Source organism: Vombatus ursinus, unplaced genomic scaffold, assembly GCF_900497805.2.
Source record: "Vombatus ursinus unplaced genomic scaffold, bare-nosed wombat genome assembly UNPS02014791.1, whole genome shotgun sequence".
In the NCBI taxonomy this organism is placed as follows: Eukaryota; Metazoa; Chordata; class Mammalia; order Diprotodontia; family Vombatidae; genus Vombatus; species Vombatus ursinus.
This window is the reverse complement of record NW_020954569.1, coordinates 79670935-79691252: the sequence shown is the minus strand read 5'-3', so window position 1 is coordinate 79691252 and position 20318 is coordinate 79670935. Positions and strand designations below refer to the sequence as shown.

At 38.4% G+C, this 20318-nt stretch overlaps 1 protein-coding gene across 1 annotated transcript in view; it reads left to right on the top strand.

The window, feature by feature from the left end:
* The window catches only part of CCBE1 (collagen and calcium binding EGF domains 1), a 353266-nt gene extending 333315 nt beyond the window's left edge, over nucleotides 1–19951 (top strand). Inside the window, exons 7-11 of the mRNA XM_027869145.1 lie at nucleotides 10402–10522; nucleotides 14546–14685; nucleotides 14778–14813; nucleotides 15540–15575; nucleotides 17389–19951. Coding sequence (XP_027724946.1) covers nucleotides 10402–10522; nucleotides 14546–14685; nucleotides 14778–14813; nucleotides 15540–15575; nucleotides 17389–17622 — 567 coding nt within the window. The 3' untranslated portion in view covers nucleotides 17623–19951. The remainder of the gene's footprint in view (nucleotides 1–10401; nucleotides 10523–14545; nucleotides 14686–14777; nucleotides 14814–15539; nucleotides 15576–17388) is intronic.
* Nucleotides 19952–20318: the final 367 nt, after the last annotated feature.

Below are 20318 nucleotides of genomic sequence, written 5' to 3'. Positions count from 1 at the left end.
ATGAATGAATGAATGAATGAATGAATGAATGAATGAATGAATGAATGAAAAGTATTTAAGTACTTACTATGTGCAGATCATTGTGCTAAGAGTTCTGGAGATACAGATAGAACAGCAAGACAGTCCCTGCTCTCAAGAAGTTTGCATTTAAAGGAAAGCTAAGTGTCAAAGTGGATAGAGCACTGACCCTGGTGTCAAGAGGACCTGAGTTCAAATCTGATCTCAGGCCAGACACTTGACACTTACTAGCTGTGTGACCCTGTGCAAGTCACTTAACCCCAATTGCCTTGCCCCCCCCAAAAAGTTTTCATTCTAATGGGGAAAGAACACATGTAGTTTTCAGCTGCAAATTAGATGAAAAGATCACATGGTCCTTAGGATGCAGCAGCAAAGTAGATGGTAATGCAATCTTTTTAATATTATTTTCACTTATATTCTTATCTGTTTCTGACATTGAACCATTTGATAGTGCCAAGGACTTTGGTGTCAAAACTTTTCTTTTCTGGGACTTCTGTCGCTGTGGTGGCTGAGGAGGCAGGGGCCATAGCACCCATGAAAGCAGTTGCCAGGTCTTATTCCACAGTAGTCTGAGGGCAGGTTTTGATTGAGGTGCCTTCAGTCACTCCTTCAGGACATCTTGCTGCTTCAGCTATCTTGGTCCTCCTGACCCTGACAGCTGTCAGGGTGTTAATGGAGATGCCTGGCTCCTCCTCCCCAGGGATTGTCCTGGGATGATGGCTGTGTGGGCTGGGCTGGAAGGAGGCCAGTCTAACCAGGAGAGTGCTGCTGTTCCTGGGGCTCTGGGCCATACATGACAGGAGGTGGCAGTTAGTCCCAGTTGGTGTGTGGTGACAGGGAAAGTGGACCCCTTCTCCACAGTGATTTTACCCCTCAATCTAGCTCAGGGGTTCTTAACCTTTTTTGTATTGTGGGACTCTAACAAAGTCTATGGACATCTTCTTACAATAATGGGGTTTTAAAAAATTAATAATTGAGAAAATGTTCAATTTAATTTAGAGATGAATAAAAATTAAGGTATAATTTTTTTTCTCATCTAAGTTCATGGCCTCTTTGAAATATCTCCATGACCCTAGTCCATGTACTGCATGTTAAGAACTCTTGATCCAGATAATATCTGAAGTGCCTTTTGGCTCTAAAGTTTCACTAATTCATGAAAATTTCTTAAGTGCATCATTTCTCAAGTGCAAGCACTGTGCTAGGTGCTAGAGGAAGCAGAAGGTTTAGCTAATCTCTAGTCCAGGGGGGTGAAGAACCTGTGGCCTCGAGGCCCATGTGGCCCTCTATGTCCTTGGGAGCAGCCTTTTGACTGAGTCCAAGTTTTACAGAACAAGTTCTTTTGTTAAGGGGATTTGTTCTGTGAAGTTCGGATCCAATCAAAGAGATGCACTTGAGGACCTAGAGGCCACAGGTTCCCCATCCCTGGAATCCCTGCCATCCTATAACATATAATCTGATAGGAAAAAAAGACCAAAATACATATAACTTTAATATGGAATATCAAATATAAAGCAGATCAGAAATCTGTAGAACACAATACTTTGTCCTGGCTGAAACATGAAATGCAGCCTCTAGGAAAGCTGTTATCTCACAGTGACACTTCTAATACAGGAAGTATTAAGGAGTTAAGGGCTGTGGTTTATTCAGAGATTTAAGTATGAATAAAAATAGGACTTTGCTTCCCCTTTGCAGGAAAGGAAAGGTGATTTATGTTCATTTTGAGTTGTCACAATGGGATAATCAGATCAGTCATTTTTGGCCTTCTGTGTTCCAACAAGGAAAGCTAAATTTGTCTTGAACTTCAATAAAAATGTAATGTTTGCAAAAAGAAACAGAAACCACCAAAGTGCAATGTGTGGGGTTAGAAGGGAAATCTGTTAATGGTCCCTAATGAGAATTTCAGCCATCACTTAAATAAACAAAGTTAATAATAGAAACAGTTTCACTGGCTTAATCCACCAGTTTGCTGACTGTTGGTAAACACTAGCCAGTTGACAGACTTCAGCAGTGGTAGGTAGGTATTTAACTAGGAATAAAACAAGGAGCATGAAATTTTTGAGGGAAGGCAAACATGCATGTATGTATATATGCATATATTCCAACATGCATGCAAATATAAACATATACCAGTGAGGAAAGGAAAGCAGTCAGTTGCATTGGGGTTGATAAATACATGTCATATTCTGTTCTTCCAAGTTCACAAAGAAACTAATTTTCAAATTGCATGTTAATGATTAGAGAATCATAACTTCAGCTGTCACTCAGCTTATCAAATTATATATCTTTCCACATTTGCTCCAACTCAATGGGTGAAGGGAGGATGCCTCAGGTGTGAATGAGCCGGTATGGTTTAATGGTAGGAGCACTGGCATTAGAGTTGAGGACGTGGGTCTACATTGTGATAGACGTGCTACTTACCACCTTTGTCATCTTAGGCAAGTTACTTAATCTCTCTGGGCCTCAGTTTTCTCATCTGTAAAAGAGGGAGGTGAATGGTACTAGATGATCTCTAAGATTCCTTTCAACTCCAAATGACCTAGTGAATAAAACATCCAACTGAGATAATTTCATGAGATATTTAGAAGTTCCATTGTCAAGTACATTTCTTTTTTTTAATTTTTTTTTTAAGGTGAGGCAATTGAGGTTAAGTGACTTGCTTAGTAAGTCACACAGCTAGTAAGTATCATGTGTCTGAGGCTGGATTTGAACTCAGGTCCTCCTGACTCCAAGGCCAGTGCTCTATCCACTGCAATACCTAGCTGCCCCTGTCATGTGCATTTCTAATAGAGGTCTGTGCTATTTTTAAAAAAATTATCTATGGCAGAAGAAATAAACAAAAGAGGAAAAAGAAGCTTTGGCATAATGCTGTCTTTGAGGTTCTCCTATATAGCTCTTAACATGGTGTTCTGCACACAGTAGGTGCTTAACAAATGTTTGTTTAATGAACAAATGGCTGAGTGAAAACACCTCTTTTCCATGAAGTCTTTTTGTTGCTTCAATAATAAAAGTCCTTTGGATCAATCCAAAGACATATTCACCTTATAATGGATTCTATTCTTTACTAAACAACATTCTAACGTGGACATTCAAGAAATATCATAAGGAATAATTTATTTTAAAGTGTTCCAGTAGATCTCGCGCTAATCCTTGCATAAGTAACATTGTGAAGGCTACTTCTGGAAGTAGTGATAACTGATATCTGTGTATGGTTTACAAAGAACTTTCACATACAGACTCATTTGATCCTCACAACAACCTCCAAGGCAGACAGGTATGTTAATAGCTTTTGACAGATAAGGAAACAGAGGGTTAGAGAGAATAGGCCACTTGCCTAAAGTCACATATGGCATGTGTCCAAGGCTACAATCTTTTGACTTCACCCAACACTCTTTCTACCAAATGGTTCTGCCTCTAACACCAACCATCTGATCCTTGTGGTCACAAATGAATGCTAGCCATTAGTACAAGTAAACCCGGGGCTGGCAGAGACAACAATACCCCATACTCTAGAGAGTTAAGAGTACCACCATAAAAGGTGGCACAAACAGCAGTCTAATTAAGCAACTGTGATCCTAGCATGGCTACCCCATGTGGGTAGTGGGGAAAACCAGCTAAGAAAAACTGGAGCTGGTTTACAAGTGACGTACATGGTCATTTATCTTTTAGACAGTGGTCTTTGTCTTGCCAACTCCTCAAAGATAAATTGGAGCCATGAACTCAGCCGGCTGCTCAGAGATCAACCATTCTCCAGCACAAGCCTTTTGACATGATGAGGTGTGATTGCCAAAGGATAATTCCAGAGGAAACAAGACAAGAGAAAGGATAGTTTGGTACATTTTGCAAGGCCCACAGGGATGTAGGCTGAGTCAGGGATAAAAAGTCCAGGGAATGGCTTATTTTGTTATTGCCTCTATCCCACAGAAGAGGCAGCAGGCTCTCCATTCCCTATCATGAGATAGCCCTATTCTTGAACCATTGAATGGTTCAAGGGGCCAAACAACAACCCAGTTTGACTCAAGAATTAATTGAGCAGTTTGTGCCCAGAACTGTGCTAAATGTTCTAAGCATAGAAAGAAATGTGATTAGATCTTGCACTCAGGGAGTTTATAATCTCAATGGAAGAATAATAAAAATTCAATTCATTTTAATCAATACTAACCAAGAAATATTATATATGAAACATGTAGTAATAATAAAAACAGTTTATTTTTATATACTCATTTTAAGATTTACAAAATATTTTACATACATTTCTTCATTTTATCCTCAAAAAAATTCTAAGGAGATATCATTATTCCCCTTTTACAAATGTGAAAGTATAGGTAAATGAGTTGTATATGGTCACATATCCAATAAGTAAGGGAAATGGGATTTGAATCTGGGCCTCTCCTGAATCCAAGTTCCTACAGCTTCCTACTGTATTATGCTGCCCCTAAAATCCAAGATAAAATCACAAGAAATAATTAAATAACAACCAAAGGTAGTAGTTAACTAAGGACTCAAATGACTGTAAGTTTAACAAGAGGACAGAGGAGGAAGAGTTCAGTATGTGTAGCCTGCTAGCTTGATGGCTTCAAATTCCTATCTCAAGTATGCTGTTAGCTAGCTGGTTGATTTGGGAGCACTTGCTGAACATTTCTGCAACTTGGTCATTTCATCTGCAAGTATCATAGTTCCCATCTGTAAAATGGGCCACCAGCTAGTCAATGCCAACCTGCTTCTCTGGCTTGGGAAAAAATGATTTCCAAGTGACTCTGAGGTCCTTTGCCAAATGCAAAGTTAAATTTTAATATTAAATTTTGGATGTGGATATTAATGGCATGATTGATTAGACCCATGAAATGGAAGAAACCTAGGAGAATGTTGCTATACCTTCCCTCCTAAACGCTTTGCCTCCTTGCACACTTTATAGTTATTGCAGGGAATGGATCCAGGGATGGGCCAGCAGCACTTAACCAAACCAAGCCTCTAACATCCAACCTTTACTTGCTAAAAGCACAGTGGAATTGAAAGTAGCCAGAAAATAATTATCCTGCTGAGGTCAGCCAGGAAACTGAGGTTAACACTCACTGTGTCACCCAATGAATATGACAATGCAGTCGATTTTGCAAGGGTGAATAGGAGGGCGTCGTAGGAGAGGGGTGGAGAAAGAGTATCTGAGAGATTTTCCTGAAGAAAAGAGTCAGCTAGTCTCTGGCACCCAGAGCCTTGACTGCAGAATTTATAATCATAAGATGTTAGAAATGGGAGGAAACACTCTGAGCCCATCTGGCACAGGAGTTTGTATTTTGTGTGTTTGTCAGTCCAATGAAGCCTACAAACTCCTTCACAGAATATTTTTAAATGCATAAAATAAAATACACAGAATTATGAAGGAATTCAATTATATTTAAATACAGTTTTCAAAATACAAAAAACAAAGTAATGGACTCCAGGTTCAGAACCCCTGATGACACAGTCCCTTTATTTTACAGGTGATGGAAGTGAGACATTAGATAGGGGAAGGGATGTAACCTATTAGTAAGTGATAGAAGTCAGACTGGCACGGTGCAATAGAAAGAATGGTGGACTTTTACCATCAGTGAGCCTGAATCCTGTCTTTACCTCATAGTACTTGTGTGATTTGGGGCAAGACACTTTGCCTGTCTGAGCCTCATCTATCAAATGAGAAGGGTTGGATTAAATGACCTCTACAGTTGCTCCCAGCTCTACGTCTATGAGTGTAGAACCCAAGTCTTCCAATTCCCAGGCTAGTGCTCTTTCCACTCTACCCTGTCAAAGAATCCCTTATTCTTCATATTTGTTTCTTTCACCAGGAAGCAAGTAAAGATAGAATTTAGTGCTTTCAGGTGACACTATTCCCCTAGCCCCACCTCTGTTAATAGGACGTGTGTTTTAAGTCTTTGTTTTCCCGTAGTGGAGAAAGAATTCACCAGATTAATCTACATATTCTCTTTCTGTCATTCTTGAGACCAAAGTTACACATTTGCAGAATGGCTGACCGGGGTGAGGAGGCCAGCCTATGGCCATGAATTTGAGCACAGGTTTATCATTAAATGACCCCTGAGCTTGACCCCAATTTTCTAAAGGTCCGGTTAGAGTTTACTTTGTGTGGGGGAAACTGGGTGGTGCAGTGGATAGAGCACCAGCCCTGGAGTCAGGAGGACCTAAGTTCAAATCCAGTCTCAGACCAGACATGACACTTACTAGCTGTGTGCCCCTGGGCAAGTTACTTAACTCCAATTGCCTCACAAAGAAAGAGGGGCAGTTAGGTGGCACAGTGGATAGAGCTCTAGTCTTGGAGTCAGGAGGACCTGAGTTCAAATCAGGCCTCAGACACTTGACACTTATGAGCTATGTGACCCTGGGCAAGTCACTTAACCCTGATTGCCTCACCAAAAAGCAAAAAAAAAAAAAGAATTTACTTTGCACTAACTTCTTCATAACAAGTTATGACAGCCTTATGTGACAGCCTGACATGCAAACATTTATTATATTCAGAGTCATGTTCATAATAGAGGTGTTTAATGTAAATATGGTTAGCTTACCGTTCATGAATCTCAAGTTTATTCCACTGGTAGGATAGTATATTTCCATGAGCAAAGGAAACAGTCAGCTTGTAAAAAGATATCACAAGAACATTACACTCAAAAAGATCCCTTGTGGGTGGAGAATAATAATACCAGTAGTAATTCTCAGAATCATGTTTCATAATGAAAATGTTGAATGTAAACATTGCAGAACTTGATGCCAAAAATAAACAATAGAAAGATAGAAGTGTCTTTCACCACAGTGAAAGTCTTTTGGCAGCAGAAAATTCACAGTCCTACCTACATGTTATTCAAACTTAATAATGTTTGCCCTAGTATTCCGTCTATGGATCAACAGATGCATTTACTATCTTTGATACTTTTCCCTGGAGTCTATGCAAGACCTCCTGGCTATCTTTTGATTGTGTTTCCATGTTGTTTTACTGTAGAGATCAATTCCCCAATGTGTAGTGTTGTACATAGTATATTTGAAATAGCGGCCGGGAGATGAGTTCTAGATTTATCGTGTGTAGCATCTTTCCTGTGGATTGCATCACAAGTCTCCTAGAACTTTAGTGTGAAATTTAAGGCAAAGACAAAGAGAGAAGTAGATAATCTGAACAAGAAAATGGAAAATGAAAAGTGACTACCCTAAAATGGTTATCCTGTTTTTGGCCAATACTACAGAGAAAGCACCCAATGCTTAAAATAACAGATTGTATCTCAGTAATTCCATGTCCAAAAGTCACCAAAAGACTTGCCCTGTTTCCTGGCCACTTTTTCACAATGATACTTGCTATAGCTAAAAATGTAAGGCTCCTCTGAACCAAGCACATATGCCCATAGTTACCTACTTAGATTCCAAGGTGGCTTTGGAGGCTTAAGGGATCTTGAAGGTCTGGATATGGTCTAGGGTGAGTCCCTCTCCCAGCCTGCACCAGATCCTGGCCCAGGGGACTCCAATATCTTTCAGTCAGGTCCAGTCCAGTTTCTCAGGGCATGTGTAGGAAAGTTAATCAGTTTCAGAGAGCTGATTTTATCACTATCTTGGAACTATCTCCTAGTCTAGAGTTCATCACTGCCCTCCCTCCCCCCACCTGAGAAGCCCCTAGGGGACTTGGAACTCACTGTCTGGAGTCTTCTCCCTGGAGGACCTCTGACCCTCAGACTTCACATGTCCAAGTTGGTCTAGCAGATCTGTGTTCAGTGGAGCTCATGTGACAATCTTTCTCACCTTTATATTACCTGATTTGTGCCACCGAAAGGTAGTTTGGAGCATTTATAACCAGTTCCATTTTCATAAAAAATAAGGCATTCTATTGATGACTAGCCATAATGTGACAGAATATTGTGGATGGAATATATAGCCACATAGTTGTTGTAATTTAAGAGGTTGACTTATCAAAAATGTCTTCCTCACTGGCCTCATGGTCACAGATCCCCCTGGAATTCTCGCTCTTAATTATTCTAAGTAGCGAATAATAATAATACTAACAATCCTATAGCACTTTAAGGTTGGCAAAGCACTCTACAAATATTCTTATTTCATCCTTGCAACAACTGGGAGATAGGTGCTATCGTTATCCCCATTTTATAGATGAGAAAACTGAAGTAGATTAAGTAACTTAACCAGGGTCACTTAGCTAGTGTTTGAGATAGGATTTAAACTCAGGTCTTCCTACCTCCAAGTCCAGTGCTATATCCATTGAGCCAACCAGCCTCCTCTGAGTGTTTAACTCCTTTGGGTTACATGTTAGGGTCTGTGGCAAACTGCATATAAAAGTCTTTAGAAAATCCTAACACACCTATAAATTTGAGGAACTTAGGTTCTAGATAGGATAAGAACTGTTGATAGTGTGGCAAAGCACATCTATTAAAGTTTAAAGTAACTACTTTACAGACTGTTTCCTCTATTCTCTGTCACGTGAAAAACAAAGGCTACCATAATTTGGGTCAAAAGGAATTAAAGTCTGTCTCAGTTATTAGCATAAAATTCAACTTTCTTTTAAAAGCTGTAAAGGGAATTTGGAATTTGAATTTTTGACAGATTACTTCCGTCGTACATAGGACCCAAGTTACTTTAATACACAGAAAGATTTGTGATTTCGTTGATTGTGGGTGGGCCAGCTCTCTATTGATGAAAATTGTTAGCCTTTGTTTTTCAAGACTGATGATGGCCAAAAAGTCACCAGGCAGCCTGTCTTCTGGCTATGAACCTCTCTGAATTTGAGGTTGATCCTCAGGTGATAGGTAACTGAGGGCCTATCACCACACCCAACCACAAAGGCTTTCCAGGTTGGAGTACTCTGCTTGTGCTCCATTGATGGCTCAGTATAACATGTTGCAACATGGGAATGGTGGATTTGGAGTCACAAAACCTTGGTTCAAATGTGTGACCTTGGCAAGTCTCAACTTCCTTGGGTCTCAGTTTCCACATCTTTAAAGTGAGGAGGTTGAAGTAATGTGACACAGTGGAAAGAACAATGAAGTTGGAGTCAGAGAACCTGGGGTTCAAATTCTTGCACTGACACATTACATTTATAATCTTGGTAAGTCACTTAATCTCTTTGGGCCTCAGTTTTCTCATCTATAAAATGGAGAGGTTGGACAAGATGACCTTTGAGGTCCCTTCTTGGTCTAAACACATGATCTAAATTAATGCTTAACATTTGAGAATCCAGGGTGACCTCTAACTCTGAGGAGATATTGAAAGAATACTTTGGTGAATGACGGGCTGAGCTATTAAAGCTTTAAAGTTTAAACATTGCACAAAGGCTTTATGAACCTCATTTATTTTCTGGAAAGAGTTCATGCTATTCCCTGCCATCAAGTCAATCCAGTTCAGTGAACACCTGTTAAGCACCTACTATGTGTAAGACACTATGCTAGTCTCTGGAGATAAAATGACAATAATTTTATAGTCACTGTCCTCAAGGACCTTATGTTTTACTGAAGGGGGTTGCAACAAGTACACTTACAAGTAAATACAAGATATACATTATAAATCATATACTATCATATATATTATGTTATTTATTATATTTAATATAATAATATTATATGTAATATAATAATATAATATAAAATATAATACAAGTGATATGATAATGTAATATGTAATATAATGATATAATATGTAATATAATAAAAGCACAGATTATTCTAATTAGTAATATCTACTGCTTGAATTAATTTCTCACATAAACCATAGAAGGAAGTAGAACCCTAAAGAAATAAGTTATAGGACATGTGAGCAGTGATGAAATATGGCAAGGAGGAGAATGTCTAGAGCATGGGATACTAGCTTGTCCAGTGGAATATAAGTATGGAGTGGACCTTATGGATAGAAAGCATCAAGAGTCTTCCAGGTTAAGGGTGAAAGGAAGGGAGGATACTACAAAGTAAAGGAAAAGTGAGATTTTACAAATAAATGTCACTTGCTTCACAATATTACCGAAAGTTATTACTGAGTGTTCAGATGTTACTCTAAGCTTCATCACAGGTCCTAGTCCCAGAGAGAATTAGGTTCTGTCAGCTGGCCAATGAGGATAAGTCCCAGAATTCCAGACCTTTTCCAAAAGAGACTTTGGTTCTAGCTTGACTGCACCACTAACTCTGGTGACCTTTAGCTGTGTGATTCTGAGTAAGTCACTCCATCTCTCTGGTACTAAATTTTCTCATTAATTAAAATGAAAAAGTAGGACTAGATGATCCCTAGGGTTCCATCCAGTCTTAGGTTTCTCTGGTTCTTTGCACTGGGAACACAACTGCTTTCACAACAAGCAAGTGTCAAGATCTTACACAAACCCATGAACCTCTCCTTTCTAACAGTGGTACATTACCCTCTTTCCAGATTGCACTGCTTCCGAACAATGCCGCTGACCTGGGCAAGCATATCACTGTTGACAAGTTGTTGGCTTCAAACACCTACCTGCCAGGGCCTCCTGGTCAACCTGGAGGTCAGGGCCCTCCAGGTGAGTGAGAGGAGTGGGAAAGATGAGAGGGTAATGAAAGCCTCTGGGAAACATAGCAAAACTCTCCAGTGGGCAAATCATATTACTTCTTTGTGCCTCAATTTCCAAATTTGTTTGAGGGGTTTATAACAGCTAGGGTTCTTTCAGTTCTGGATCTTTACTCCTATGTTTCAGTAAAATGATAGCAGGTTTCATTGCCATCGGCAAGTAAGTCACCAATATATCACCTACTAGTGGTTGATTGGAGGGAGAATACTGAAAGAGCCTGGATGACAGCAAACTGAGCATAAGCTGCTTGCTGAATTCCCAATGTGTAGACTTAAAGAAGTGAGTACTCAAGCCTGGGTCACCAATATCCATCAGCATTTTAGGAGTAAAGAATCACTGCTATACAAGTGGATGAGTTCCCTAAAGATAAATATTTTTCAGAGAAGCCAAATGAAAACATTTGAATAGTCATTTTTCACTGAGTCAGTTGCCTTTAAGATTAATCATTAGACACTAAAGGAAAAGTGGAAGTGTGCCAACTGATTTTTTTTAAAAAATATGAACTTTCTTATTTGTTATTGGACACAGATAGTCCACTAATACTCAGTTCCATTCATTTTTAAAGTAATGGGCATCTACATTATAGTAAGTCCTGTGCTTTGGCAGTGTTAGGGGATGTGAAATAGAAAGTAGCATTTCTGTCCATAAATAACTTACGATTTAATTGAGGAGTTAAGACAGCAATATTTAATAAAAATAAGGTCATTACTACACTGTTGGTAGAGCTGTGAACCAGTCCAACTATTCTGGAAAGCAGTTTAGAAATATGTCCAAAAGGCTATTAAAATGTGTGTACTTTTTGACCCAGCAATACCACTACTAGGTTTGAATCCCAAAAGAGGTCAAAGAAAGAGGAAAAGGACCTATATTTACAAAATTATGTATAACAGCTCTTTTGTGGCAGAAAAGAATTAGAACCTGGGGGGGTGCCCATCAATTTGGGAATGACTGAACAAGTTATGGTATATGAATATGATGGAATATTATTGTGCTATCAAAAATGATGAAGGGGATAATTCCATCAAAATCTGGAGTAGATTTGTATGAACTGATTCAGAGTGAAGTAAGCAGAACCAAGAAAACAATTTATACAATAATGCTGTTAAAAAGATAAATAACTTTGAAAGACAAAGGAACCCTAAACAACACAATGACCAACTACAATTCCAAAGAACTGAAACATGCTATCTACTTCAGAAGAGAACTGATGGACTCAGTGTGTAGATTGAAGCATGTTTTCTTTTTTTTTTTTTTGTAGACATGGCCAGTGTAGTAATTTGTTTTGCTTAACTATACATATTTGTTTTATTTTTCTTGCATTCTCAGTGGAATTGAGAGAGAGAATTCAGAACTGAAAATAAATTTGAATTTTAATGGCGTATACACATAAAGTAGCCAGATATAATTGTGATCAATCAGTCAGTCAATGAGCATTTATTGAATGCTTACTATGTGCCAGGCCATATTCTAAGTGCTGGGGATACAATGAAAATCAAAAAACTCAAAAAACAAAAACAATTCCTGCCCTCAAGGATCTCATGTTCTAACATGGGAGACAACATGACTAGTTACATACAGGATACATATAGTGTAGATGGAAAGTAATCTGAATAAGGAAGATATTAGCATCTGGGAGGGTTGGGGAGAACAGGAAAGGTAGGACTTCAGCTGAGACTTGAAGTCCAGGGAATCTAAGAAGAAGAGATGATAATAGATTTGACACTGGAAGGGAACGTAAGCAGTCATAAAGCACAGTTCCAAATGAGGAAACTGAGTCCCAGAGAGATTAAATTACTTGCCCAAGGACACACAGGTACAAGTGCCAGAGTTTGGATTTCAATACGGATTCTCTGACTCCAAATCTAACATTCTTTCATTCTACCATGAAGTACAAAAATGGATGGTACTAGAGGTCAGAAAAAAGGAGACGTCATCGTATATAGGAATGGTTAGGGCAGGCTTCATGGAAGAAGCAGGGCCTAAGCTGAGCCTTGAAGGATGGATATGATTTGGTAGAGGGAAATGAGTCAGGAAAAAAAGTAGAGGCAGGGACAAACTAATCTTCCTTGATTCTGTCCTAATCCTCTGTTTTTCCTTAAATGTGGTAGGAGCAATTTTTAGTATACATCTTCACAGAATGAGAGTTGGTATTGGCTTTCATCTCCATGTATCTCCCCTAGGTAAGGTCCTATGACCAACCTACTTTCTAGTCTTCTTAGAAAATCTCTTATATGGGCATCTTGCCATTTATTAATGAATATGGTATCTTTTCTTATGAATTTACTTCCATCATAGGCTTCTCTCTTCTCTTCAAACCTTGGGACACTCATGCTTCAGTGGAGGGAGGTCATTTCTGATTTTATATACATATTTACACACACACATATATACATATGTATGTGTATGTATATGTGTGTTATGTATGTATGTGTGTATGGATTTAAAACCATAGCAGGGATGAACTATAGGGCCAAGAGAAAAAATTACCATCTTTCTCCTTCTTGAATTCATGTCCCAACTTTCTGGATTGTTTTCATTTCTGCCCTCTGATTTCTAACTTGGCTTGAGCTGTCCAGAGTACTGGATTTGGATTCTCAAACACACTCCAAAATCTCCACTCGAAACAAAACTGGAAGGGACCCTAAACAGTCATATAGCTCAATTTCATGTGAGAAAACTGAGGCCTAGAGAGATTAAGTGACATACCCAAGTAGCAAATGTCAGAACTGGGATTTCAATACTCTGACTCCAAATTCAATTTCATTCTACCATGCCATATTTGTGATGAAGTGCAGTAATAGCTCTAGAAGACAGAAAAAAGGAGAAACCATTGTATACAGTAATGATCTGAACACATTAAATGTTTGCATAGTTTATGATTGAGTTAAGATTAATCATATGCATTGCACCTATTCACAAAGCTTACTTTTGCTTTTCCATGAATTTCTGGTTTGTCTTAATTCTTTGCTTTTAACATTTTAAAACTTGTTCTTGAGGTTTATTAGGGCAGCTCAAGGGGTAATAAGATTTCTGTATAATTAATTAATTCTTAATTGCTGTTCAATTAATTAATATTGGGGTTCTCCATCTTAAGGTAATTCAATCACAGAATAAACAGATTTATTAAAGCAAAGACCTCAGGTTATCATTAAATATTTGGCAAAGCTCAATTCCTAGGATTAGAAACCAGGCTCTTGTACTCATTGTCCCCCATAGAATTGAAGGGTATGGAGCTCTCCACCCCACACATGTAATTGTAGCTTGGCTGGTAAGGCAGTGCTTCTTGATGAGTTTATTCACTGTGTAAACTCTTGTAAAGCACTGGTCCTGGAGGGGCTGTTGAAGAAATTCTTTGAATCAAAGGAAGAAACTCATCTCCTTCCCAGCCATATACCTGGAAATGGAATTCAAAATCTGGATGAGTGACAAGTTTAAGCCTGTCTATTCTCTGACCTGTGTCTGGCCCTAATTTGACATCTACACAATCTGAAAATTCTAGAATTTTTCTCAGGGACCTGAAAACCACATTCTTTTGCTAGTTGTTACCTAGTATAACCTAAGATGGAAGCATGCTAAAAGGTAGTAAAAGGTAGCTTTAGAGTAAGGGTCATTAGCCTTTTGATGTCATGGACCTATTTGGCAATGTGATAAAGCCTATGGACCCCTCTTCTTAGAAAAATGAGTTTTTTTTAAAAAAAAACATTTTAAATGAATAAAATTAAACATATCAGATTATCAATTAAACCAATTTTGTTAAATTATTGAAGTTATCAATATAATTATCAAAATAAATTTTTTAAAGTTTACAGATCCACAGCTTAAGAACCCCTGCTCTAGAAGAATCAGAATAGAATGCTAGAAGACTTAGCTAGAGAAACAATTGCCTGAAATCGACCTTTGAGGCATAGGAATCTACCTACTCCCAGTGTTCATGTCTCAGGCTGTTAGAATTTACAGGATGTCTTTCAATTACAGGGTCTCCTGGACCAAAAGGAAGCCCTGGATTTCCTGGGGTACCTGGGCCTCCTGGACAACCTGGCCCCAGGGGCTCGATGGGACCCATTGGACCATCTCCTGACCTCTCTCATATTAAGCAAGGCCGGAGAGGCCCTGTGGTTAGTATTTTTTTCCAATCCACTTACTATGGGGATTTCCTTTTTCTGTTTTCATTTCCTTTTCTTTTTAACAGGATTCCTTTGTCTTTTAGGGTCCACCAGGTGCACCAGGAAGAGACGGTTCCAAGGTATGAGCTAAAAGTTCAGTCTTTGCAAGCTCAAAACTTCTTTACCATCAAAACTATAGGTACCAACTGACCCTCAAGCATTGTTTAACATTCTCATTTTCCAAGGGGAGGAGAAAAACTGAGGCACAGAGGTTTTCATTGAAATATGAAAGTTGGGAGGAAAATTAGAAAAATATCTCATGGAGAAAATTGAAAAATCTCAAAGAAAATTCCCCAGTCCTATTTTAAACTCACCCCTATGCAATAATAATAATAATAATAATACATTCTTTTCTCTTTAGCCAAAAACTTTTGCTAGGCTTTTGCATTTTTTAATATATTTGACTCCAGAAACTAGTTGGTAATTTTACTTTAAGAACTATCTGCTCTCTAATATGGGTGGCACTTCATGAAGTGGAGCAGGGAGAGGGATGGAGTGGAGAATCAACGTGAGTTAGTTTTCAAAGTTTGCAAGTAACTCCATAAGTTGCCTGGGGATATGTGTACTCCTTTTGTCAAACCTGGTTTGGAAATATATAGCCTTGGGGGAAATCTGAGACATTGGACCTGGGCAACTGTGTACAAATAAGTGGGTCCCTGGGGCACAGCTGCTGCCTTACATTTGGTTTTAATCATAAAAGTTTGTTATTTGATGTTTTTATATTCTTTTCCTTTCTTATTTTTTAAGTAGAAAGTGAAATAGTAAATACTTGTTCTTGATAGCAATCCTGTTGTTGATTTTTCTAGGGTGAGAGAGGAGCTCCTGGGCCCAAAGGATCTCCAGTAAGTGCATTATTTGTCTGATCTTACCAAGCTAGGACGTTCACTGGAAAGGCTTTTGAATGACCCTTAATCAGTGTAGACTTGGATAAGAATGATGGCCTCCTTGTTTTCTCATTTGGTTCTTCTGAATAGGGTTTTATTACTGTGAAAAGATCTACTGAAGCCAGTGCAGTTGTTTTTCTTTTTTCTTAAATTATGGCTAATCTTGAGGTCAGGCATTCTTAACCTAGAGTCCATGAAATTTTTTTAAAAAGTATTTCAATCAATGAATTCCAGAACAATTGATTTATTTGTAATCCTCTGTATTTTATTTTTTCCACTTAAAATCATTATTCTGAGGAGTCAATAGACTTCACCAGACTACCAAAGGAGGGAGGTGGGGGGCCTGTGGTACAAAAAAGATTAAGAACCCCTGCTTTAGGTAGAAGGCCCTCTCTGGGAGATTTAAAACCCTAGTTTGCTATGCCTCTTATCCAGGTGTTCTGTGAACACTGAGAAGTCTAAAAGAAGAAAAAATCAGAAAAGAAAAAACTTTTTTTTAAAAAAACCACTCAGTCCCAACATCCTATAAACCTAACCACTGCTTTGACCGTATAAAACAAAGATCTCTTTATTGGCATTAAGGAACCTACCTGCTTCTTAATGGTGTTCCTTGGGAACATTCTACAAAGTAAGCTAAATGCATATGACCTCTGCCCTCTGTGAGCTTACAATCTAAAACAGACACCATCACCACCAGAAACAGACTCATCAAAGTTCTAGAAAAAAATTCATAAACTTAACTAATATTTAACAGGCTGCACCTGTAGTGTCTGCTGGAGATTGTTCTTTCCCAGAAGAAAAGGGAAATGTCTGCTTAAACTTTCTCATATCACCAGAGGTGGTGATGACTAAATGGTGTTAAATGGATTTAATGATAAATAAATATTTTAACAATGGAAAGTAATATAATGTGTGCACTATATACAAAACTAGAAATCCTTTGATTCTTTCTTAATTATTAAAAGACTAATTTCTTTTTAATGTGCTCTCATGTTAGTTTTAAATTATTGTCATTTTCCATGTATGTAAAACTGACAACATAATTTTTTATTCTTTAAATTTGCATTTCCATTTGCATGTGAAAACAATTTTTAACATTCATTTTTCAAAATGTTGAGTTCCAAATTCTCTACCTCCCTCTCTTTCTCCCCCTCCCGAAGAAGGCAAGCAACCCCATATTGGTTATATATGTGAAGTCATACGAAATATATTTCCATATTAGCTATGTTGCAAATGAAAACATAAACCAAAAAAAATAGAAAAATAAAATAATAAAAGGTTTTTTTAAAGTACGCTTTGATATGCATTTAGACTCCTTCAGTTCTTTTTCTGGAGATGGATAGCATCTTTCATTATGAGTCCTGGGTAAATTGCCTTCAATTTACTTAGTGTAACTAAGAATAGCTCAGTCATTCACAGAGCAAAATGCCTTTAAAGTAGATTTTAATACTTGTACTCTGGGGAATCTCTTGAGATGATCATTCCAACTCCATCACCATTTTACAAATCAGGAAACAAAGGTGTTAAAGGATTAAATAATCTGCCCAAGGTCACATGTAATTCAAAGGTTTGAGAACCTCTGATTGATTATTGTCATGCCCAGGACAACCCAGCTTGAGCAATAGAATTTAGCAAATGCATTTCCCATGAAGTTAGCAGTTGACATTGAGCAGTAGATCTTAGCAAATTAAACCACTTTTGGACACTTCAGGTATTGACTAGATTTGAGGCTACAATATTCTGACTCTGAGTTCTACTTCTAAATGTATAGGGACCCCCTGGTTCTTTTGATTTCCTCTTGCTGATGATGGCCGACGTCCGAAATGATATCGCAGAACTTCAGGAGAAGGTGTTTGGGCACCGGACTCATTCGTCAGCAGAAGAGTTCCCATTACCTCAGGAATTTACCAACTACCCAGATGTCTTAGACTTTGGTTCTGGAGAGGACTATCCAAAGAGAACTGAGACAAGAGACTCAAGAATTCACAAAGACTTATATCCTTAGTAGGGCCTAAGTATTTCATGCCAAAAGTAGGAGAAGAAAAGGTTGATTCCCTCCTGAATTTGAATGATGGAAAGAAAAAAATGCACTGGGGATTTAAAAGATAGATTTTTATTTTATTAACTTTTCCCCTTGCTTTCTACCCTTGTACCTCTTTGCTTCCAAATACTTTTTTAACATCCCACCTCCTTATCTATTGGTAAGTAGACCAGTGACTGACTGATATGTTTCCTAGCCTAAGCCAGTTAGGTTAATGAGTCAAAGTTTCTCCGTTAGTTTCCTTTTGTTTCAGCTAAAGGATTCAAAGAAAATTCCAGAGTTTTGCCATCAGAAATCTGTTCATTTTGCAAAAATCTGTGAGAATGTCCCCAAAACACAAGATAATTTGCCAGGTGAGAAGATGCCAAATGCACTTACAAAAAAGTGATTAATCAGTCAGTTACACATCTATTATGTACTAGACATTAGGGATACAAAAAGATAAAAGTGAAATAGAACCTGCCCTCAAGGAGTTTATAGCCTAATGGGGGAAGCAACATGCATGTATATAGATACATACAAAATGACAAAAGGCTAATATTTGGAGCCATAATTTCATCAACGAAGAGACTTCCTTCACTAATCCAGATGATAACTTGTCTGTGCCTTCTCATCCTCTGTGATTCCTAATACAGAAAAGTATGTAACTGAAAGATGTAACTAAAGGAACAGAAGCTCCTAACCAATTGGTCAAGATTTTTGGAGGAGGGGAGGTTCCCTAAAATAGTATGTAATTTGTCTAACATTAATGAGGTCCTATCATTTTTAAATATCAATAATTATATAAGGTTTTTTGCTGTCACTGGATGAAGTAGTAGGGACCAAGGAGAAAGCAGAGTTATATTATTTGCTGGTATATATAATGCAGCTTTTAAAACCCAAAATGTGACTGTTAAAGTGTCCTTGCCTTGCTTTTGAGTAAGTACCACATTCAGAGTAAAAAGTGCTGCGTACTATAGGAACAAATTCCCTCTTCTTTTACACAACTGTGTTGAATACTGCATATGGTAAAGAGATGAAATGTACTGATGCACACCAGAAGCCATTGGGGAGTTATATGCCAGGAGAATTTCTGATTCTTTGGTCATGTGTGTAGGTAGGCTTTGAAGAACTCTTCTCAATAAATTACACTGTTCATAAAAGCAGGGTCACTGGCCACATAAGGGGTGGGAAGGGATACAAATTCCCCAGGCTAGACTTGGCAACTGAAGAAACCTTAATGTGATCCCAGAGAGCAATCCTGCCCTTGGGCCAGAGCAATTGAGTCAATGTAAGATGGGACTCTAGGCTGTGTGAAAGTCTCTGGTTCAGGGCCATTTTCTCTTTTTTCATGGCCAAATGAAGACAAATAGCTAAATCTACAGGTGAGCTCTCCTTTAATATTACAGGGCCTGTCATGAGTCTACACCAACTTTTCCACTATAATTGGAGCTACAGTGATTACAAAGATTTCATTTAGTTGGAGGGGGAGACTGAACAAAAATAAGCATTCCTCAGTCAGCAGAAGTTGTCCTTCCTTTGTTTATGATGAGGGAAAATTCTACTTTCTCTTGCCCTTGTGTTCCCTTCTTCCACAACTGCAGAAAACAACTTACAAAGGGCATTTTTTCCTAAACATTCAATTCAAACCAAGTGTTTATAGAATTTAAGGATCTTAGATTTGGAAGAGATCTTAGAAGTCATCTAGGCCAACTCCTTGGGACAGTGGATGAAGCCCCTTAACAAGATTCTAGTTAAGCATCCACTCTAGTGAAAGGTAGCTCACTGTCTCATGGAAACAAGCCATTCTAGTTGTTTGTTTGAATTGCTGTCTTCTTTACAGAGAGCTGAAACTTCCCCCAGTTCTCCTCTCTGGTCAAGTCACACCAGGCTAGGCACTGAGGAAACTAATAAATAAACCTATTTGTGCTTTAGATTCCTTCTTCCTAGGATTAACTAGGACCAGGATCCCATTGGGAAGTCAAAAAAAAAAAAAGTCATTCACTTGTGAATCCTTGAGGTCACCGTTTATTTTCAGTAAATATCATATAACTTCCTTACCACCTTTCTAAAAATACCTGCTGCTTCCTTCTTTCTCTTCCCCTTACAGAGAAGGTAGAAGCCCTTTTCCTTTTCCCCTAATTGGACCTTTTCCTTCTAATTCTTAGCAGCACAAATTGTGATTCCTAAGCCTTTGTGTGTTTAACTTTGATTGTTGTTTTGACTTTGCACCACCCTCCGTCACTTAAATCCAGTTTATTTGCGTGTCATGGCATGACTTCCCTGATGTCATGGTCCTCTTCAAGAACAAAAGACAAACAACAACAACAGTTGTGTTGACACTTCATGACCACATTTGGGTTGGGTTTTTTTTTTTTTGGCACAGATGCAAGAATTGTTTGCCATTCCCCTTTCCAGCTAATTTTACAGATGAGGAAGCTGAAGTAAATGAGGTTAAGTGACTTGCCCAGGGTCTGAGGTCAGATTTAAACTCAGGTCCTCCGGACTCCAGAGCCAGCAATCTATCCACCTTACCATATCACTGTCCCTAAATTTATGATTCCATGAATGCAATTAGCTATGGACCTTTTATGTTCCTCTAGCTTGTGTGATTTGTTTTTCTAACAGGAAAAGTGAGTAGCTAAGTGGCACAGCCCAAAGGGCAGTGAATAGAGGAAGCC